Source organism: Salvelinus fontinalis, chromosome 25 (assembly GCF_029448725.1).
Source record: "Salvelinus fontinalis isolate EN_2023a chromosome 25, ASM2944872v1, whole genome shotgun sequence".
NCBI classification, from domain to species: domain Eukaryota; kingdom Metazoa; phylum Chordata; class Actinopteri; order Salmoniformes; family Salmonidae; genus Salvelinus; species Salvelinus fontinalis.
Window position 1 is genome coordinate 37,237,473 of NC_074689.1, and position 6,676 is coordinate 37,244,148.

The following is a 6,676-nucleotide window of genomic DNA, read 5'->3' on the forward strand; positions in this document are numbered from 1 at the left end:
GAGACGACAACGATGATGTCATTAGTAGTCGTGTGCACTTAGTAGTGGCCAGACTGAGTAGTACACAAATGGGTCTGCATCCCAAATTGGCGACCTATTCTCTATATAGTACGCTACTTTTAGGTGGCATTTGGGACGTACCCTGTGTTTTTAAAGGGCAGGTCCGTCAGAGGGTTATTGTCACTGACGTTTATACCCTTTAATCATGTGTCATTGGAAAGCTTAAATTCATCAGCTATCCATCAGACACGTTTTGGGAATGTTCAGTTCAACAGAACTTTGACCTTTGACCTCTAGGGCATATATCAGAATTACTTGTATACATTATCTTTAAAAATTGTGTTTTCCAAGTGGTTTTGTAAGGTCATAAAATGACCTTTTCAAAATGCATATATAATTTAATTTGAAAACACCAGCTATAACTTCTGTTTAAAAAAATAAAATAAAATAAATGTACAAATAGTGCCATTAAAATTACAATGTTGGAAGCTTAGACATATAATTCCATGTAATGGGACAGTTGTGTTTATGCATTTTAACGTTGGTGATGAAAGCACCACAATTCACACACACACAGCTGGAACAAGGTTTTTACAAAGATTTGTAGAGATCCCAGAATTCACCCATTCCAAAAACAATCCTAAAACATAGCTGTCCAATGACATGGAATTACATCACTAAGCTTTTAACATTCGGTCAAAGGCACAATATGGGCGATTTGTTTTTTAAATTAATGGTTGCTGGTGCTTTTAAAGTTTGTTATATTATATACAATTTGAAAGGTCATTTCATGGCCTTTCAGAACCACTTGTCAAACAAAGTTTAAAATGTATCAGGGTTACCCTTTTAAAAGACATTTAATACAGGTTATTCTGACTCAACAGCCTTGGTTTCTCTAATGACTGCCTCGCCTGGTTCACTATCTACCTCTCAGATGGAGTTCAGTTTGTCAAATCGGAGGGCCTGTTGTCCGGACCTCTGGCAGTCTCTATGGGGGTGCCACAGGGTTAAATTCTCGGGCCGACTCTTTTCTCTGTATACATCAATGATGTCGCTCTTGCTGCTGGTGATTCACTGATCCACATCTACGCAGACGACACCATTCTGTATACTTCTGGCCCTTCTTTGGACACTGTGTTAACTAACCTCCAGACAAGCTTCAGCGCCATACAACACTCCTTCCGTGGCCTCCAACTGCTCTTAAATGCAAGTAAAACGAAATGCATGCTCTTCAACCGATCGCTGCCCGCACCCGTCCGCCCGTCTAGCATCACTACTCTGGACGGTTCTAACTTGCCATCTGTTTTGTCACCAAAGCCCCACACACTACCCACCACTGCGTCCTGTATGCTCTTGTTGGCTGGTCCTCGCTACATATTCGTCACCAAACCCACTGACTCCAGGACATCTATAAGTATTTGCTAGATAAAGCCCCGCCTTATCTCAGCTCACTGGTCACTGGTCACCATAGCAACACCCACCCGTAGTACACGCTCCAGGAGGTATTTCTCACTGGTCCTCCCCAAAACCAACCAAAACCGCCTTTCCTTCCAGTTCTCTGCTGCCAGTGACTGGAACGAATTGCAAAAATCGCTGAAGCTGGAGACTTATATTTCCCTCACTAACTTTAAGCGTCAGCTGTCTGAGCAGCTCACAGATCACTGCACCTTTACACAGCCCATCTGTAAATAGTCCATCCAACCAACTACCTACCTCATCCCCATATTTGTTTTTGTTTTTCTGCTCTTTTACACACCAGTATCACTATAATGACATCACAATACCCCATAATGACATCACAATACCCCATAATGACATCACAATACCCCCCACACCAGTATTTCTACTTGCACATCCTCATCTGCACATCTATCACACCAGTGTTAACTGCTAAATTGTAATTACTTCGCCACTATTGGCCTATTTATTGCCTTACCTCCTTACTTCATTTGCACACACTGTATGCATATTTTTCTGTTGTATTATTGACTGTATGTTTGTTTATTCCATGTGTAACTCTGTGTTGTTGTTTTTGTCGAACTGCTTTGCTTTATCTTGGCCAGGGTCGCAGTTGTAAATGAGGACTTGTTCTCAACTGGCCTACCTGGTTAAATAAAGGTGAAATAAAAAATAAATAAATTAATTAAATATACCCTAGAGGTCAAAGGCCAAAGTTCGGTTGATCTAAACATTCTGAAAATGTCTGATCGATAGATGTGAGAATCTAAGCTTTCCAATGATATACAAGTAAAGGGATACTTCTGGATTTTGGCAATGAGGCCCTTTTATCTACTTCCCCAGAGTCAGATGAAATCGTGGGATACCATTTTTGTCATTTTTGTCTCTGCATGCAGTTTGAAAAAAAAATGCTAACTAGCGCTAGCACAATTGCTAACTAGTGTTAGCGCAATGCTAGTTAGCATTGGCTTGCGAAACTACCTCTAACTTCCTTCATACTGGACACAGAGACATAAAAATGGTATCCAGCAGTTCGTCTGACTCTGGGCAAGTAGATAAAGGGTGTATATTTGACAAAATCCCAAAGTATCCCTTTAAAGGGTATAAGTGAGTAGTGACTTGTTGAATACTGACATTGTTTGTCATAGGGTGACAAATGCATTTGCTGCACTGCTATCACACATTTTCCAACTTTAGGGACGTTGACCTTAAAAACAATTACAATGAGACATCGTCACCCCAAGAGACCGCGACGGCCCAATTTGGGGGGGGGGGGGGGGGGTCTGGCTCATGGTCAGTATAAAGAGTCAGAATATAATGTTGTTGGCCTCTTCTGTTGCTTTTAAGTCTATTAACCTAGTATGAATATTTAACCAAGCAGCAGCAGACAGTTTGATTGTCTGTGAGCACTTCAGGCTGTTACGTTTAAATTCACTTGATTTATTCCAACGCCACGCTATCGAAAATTACACTGGCACTTAAATGATGTTAATTATTCAAAGCCGTCGACCATTAGTGTGAGTATAGAGGTGATTATGTTGAGGGTTGATACTCTGCTCATCTCCACTTGGTCAACTGTGTGGAGAGGTGAGTTTTTATCGTGAAATAACAATTGTATCAATCTATCTGAGTGTGTGTGAATTGGATGGGCATGTAAAAAGTATGTAATAAGTGTATGTGAAATGTATGTAATAAGTGTATGTGAAATGTATGTAATGAGTGTATGTGAAATGTATGTAATGAGTGTATGTGAAATGTATAATAAGTGTATGTGAAATGTATGTAATGAGTGTATGTGAAATGTATGTAATAAGTGTATGTGAAATGTATAATAAGTGTATGTAAAATGTATGTAATGAGTGTATGTGAAATGTATGTAATAAGTGTATGTGAAATGTATGTAATAAGTGTATGTGAAATGTATGTAATAAGTGTATGTGAAATGTATGTAATAAGTGTATGTGAAATGTATGTAATAAGTGTATGTGAAATGTATGTAATAAGTGTATGGGAAATGTATAAGTGTATGGGAAATGTATAAGTGTATGTGAAATGTATGTATAAGTGTATGGGAAATGTATGGGAAATTTAATAAGTGTATGGGAAATGTATAATAAGTGTACGTGAAATGTATGTAATGAGTGTATGTGAAATGTATGTAATAAGTGTATGGGAAATGTATGTAATAAGTGTATGGGAAATGTATAAGTGTATGTGAAATGTATGTATAAATGTATGGGAAATGTATAAGTGTATGTGAAATGTATGTAATAAGTGTATGTGAAATGTGTGTAATAAGTGTATGGGAAATATGTGTAATTAAGTGTATGTAATAAGTGTATGTGAAATGTGTGTAATAAGTGTATGTGAAATGTGTGTAATAAGTGTATGTGAAATGTGTGTAGTAAGTGTATGTGAAATGTGTGTATGTGAAATGTGTGTAATAAGTGTATGTGAAACCACTCTCTTTGTCTTCATATGTTTACAGAAATACTGCTAACCCTGGTGGAGTGTTCAGCCAACCAGCACCTTGATGCTAATACCCAGGATCCAATGAGCTCGCTGGTTCATCTTCAACCAACCAATCAACCAACGGCTCTTTGAATGGACCTGGCAGTGTTCTGACCCAGCTCTACCCAGCCCAACCCGATCTCCAACCTCCTCCACCTGGCAGCGTCCTGACCCAGTTCTACCCAGCCCAACCCGATCTCCAACCTCCTCCACCTGGCAGTGTCCTGACCCAGCTCTACCCAGCCCAACCCGATCTCCAACCTCCTCCACCTGGCATAAACTGTGCCTCGTATCTACCCCTACTGGGAGGCTCACCCAGCGGAGGGAGGGAGCGGAACAGCTAACTACTTTCAGCCGTTTTTGCCTTTTTGTAGTTTTTGTTTTTGTTTTCGTAATGATGATGAGGCTGACGAGAAATGGTTTGAAAACCAGTCTTGGATAGAAGTAGATTAATGGTTTGATTTTAAAATAACGCTTTGTATTACAATTAGACAAATTTAGTCAAAATGTTTTATAGTGTATTAAAATAAGTTGTATTTTTCTGTATAGATTTTTAAATTATTTTAGATTTATTATCGTAGCAAACAACATGTGGTAAAAGTAAAAATGAACTTTCTGTCAATATGTTCTATCAATTTGAAATATTATGGATTTAACTTCTGGTCCGGTAATTTCATCAGAAGTTATTGAAATTATATCATGCGGTTCAAGAAGCCAAATACAGACAGATTGTACATACAAGTTAACAACAGAGTTCCATTTCCTATTTATTGTGTGTTTTCTCCCTGTCTGCTCTGGACTGCCATCTGCTACAAGAGAAGAGTGGTGTGTTTTGTGTGTTTGTTTGAGAAGAGGAGAGCCAGACTTTATCAGCAGTCTTTGGTATGGTACAGGAGGGGGGGGGGGGGGGTTTATCTTTGTCCAGGCTCTAGTGGGGGGGGGGGGGGGGGGTGTAGGTGTAGGCCAATGGCAGGCTGTATATACAGTGTACAGATTATCGCTTGCTTCTCAGCCTTGAGCGTATAGCTAGCACCGCGATAGAAAGACGGGACAAAACTCAACACAGCCATACAGTTATATAACTCAACACAGCCATACAGTTATATAACTCAACAAAACTGTAGAACGGAATAAGTGTGCTTTCTATGTTGATTGGAGTCTTGGTGCTTCATACGAGCTGCTAGCTACAAACCGCTCTGGTCCGTCAGTGTGATGTAAGTAAACAAGCAATAACGAGTTCTAAGAATCTATATATTTCTTTTTGTTCCTCTCTTTTTGTCATTTTTTTTTTGTTTGTTTTGGTAGGTTTTTTTGTACAGTTTTTTTTCCTGAACGTGTTATGCTCCGTGGTCCGTCAGACTCAGTATTAAAAAAAACATTTTTTTTTTACTGATTTGTATTGAAAAACTCTAATCCAGATTAAACGTTCCTCTCAGATTATGCAGCAGAGCTGTCATGGGTTTAGAGATGGCAGGAAGGGAGTGTGGTGCTGAACCCTGGATATTAACCCTCATATTAACAGATAGGATACATGATAAAAAATGGCACACTATTCCCTACATAGTGCACTTCTTTTGGCCAGAGCCCTATGGCATCATATTCCCACGCCCCATCAGTAACTGGTATGTTGACCACTCCCTCTGGATCCTCTGTGCCTTATGGGATGCAGCCATTCCCTCTCTGACCACACGTTTCTAGTAGAGGATAGAGCAGAGACCTATTGGGCCCTCATCCAATTCTTCTTTCCTTCCTTCCTTTAAGTAGTCACTTGGTATGTCGTGACTGGATAGGTGACACACATGTAATGGTCCTGTGTCCTAAATGGCACCCTATGCCCTTTATAGTGCACTATTTTTTTGTCTGGGGCCAATAGGGATCTGGTCAAAAGTAGTGCACTATATAGGTAATACTGGATGGAGTCCACGGAATCAACTATGTGGTTCAGATGGCTGGAGTGCTAGGAGCACGGCGCTAGGAGCTGAGATACATTCATGGAAGGGAAAGGAAGAATGCATGTTAAAGTAGTGTATCAGGAGCTCTGCCGCCCTGCCCTGACAGACAGACAGTGAATTAGCCATATTGTTTGAACTTTGACCTCAGGCAGTAAAACCACATTTAAACAGATCCATTACAATGACATCATATTCCCTCGCCCCTGTAACGGGTATAATGATGTCATATACCCTCGCCCCTGTAATGGGTATAATGATGCCATATTCCCTCGCCCCTGTAACGGGTATAATGACGTCATATTCCCTCGTCCCTGTAATGGGTATAATGACATCATATTCCCTCGCCCCTGTAACGGGTATAATGACGTCATATTCCCTCGTCCCTGTAATGGGTATAATGACATCATATTCCCTTGTCCCTGTAATGGGGGATGGTGACATCATGTTCCCTCGCCCCTGTAATGGTTATAATGATGTCATATTCCCTCGCCCCTGTCACGGGTATAATGATGTCATATTCCCTCGCCCCTGTCACGGGTATAATGATGTCATATTCCTTCGCCCCTGTAATGGGTATAATGACGTCATATTCCCTCGTCCCTGTAATGGGTATAATGACATCATATTCCCTCGTCCCTGTAATGGGGGATGGTGACATCATATTCCCTCGTCCCTGTAATGGGGGATGGTGACATCATATTCCCTCGTCCCTGTAATGGGGGATGGTGACATCATATTCCCTCGTCCCTGTAATG

General features: G+C 40.5%; 1 protein-coding gene across 1 annotated transcript in view; it reads left to right on the forward strand.

Moving 5' to 3' along the window:
- LOC129823252 (nuclear receptor coactivator 2-like) overlaps positions 1 to 4,866 on the forward strand; it is a gene marked incomplete in the record, with an annotated part of 177,467 nt that extends 172,601 nt beyond the window's left edge. The window contains 1 exon segment of the mRNA XM_055882158.1: positions 3,947 to 4,866. Within this exon segment, the coding sequence (XP_055738133.1) occupies positions 3,947 to 3,958 (12 nt within the window).
- Between the last annotated feature and the right edge of the window lie 1,810 nt (positions 4,867 to 6,676).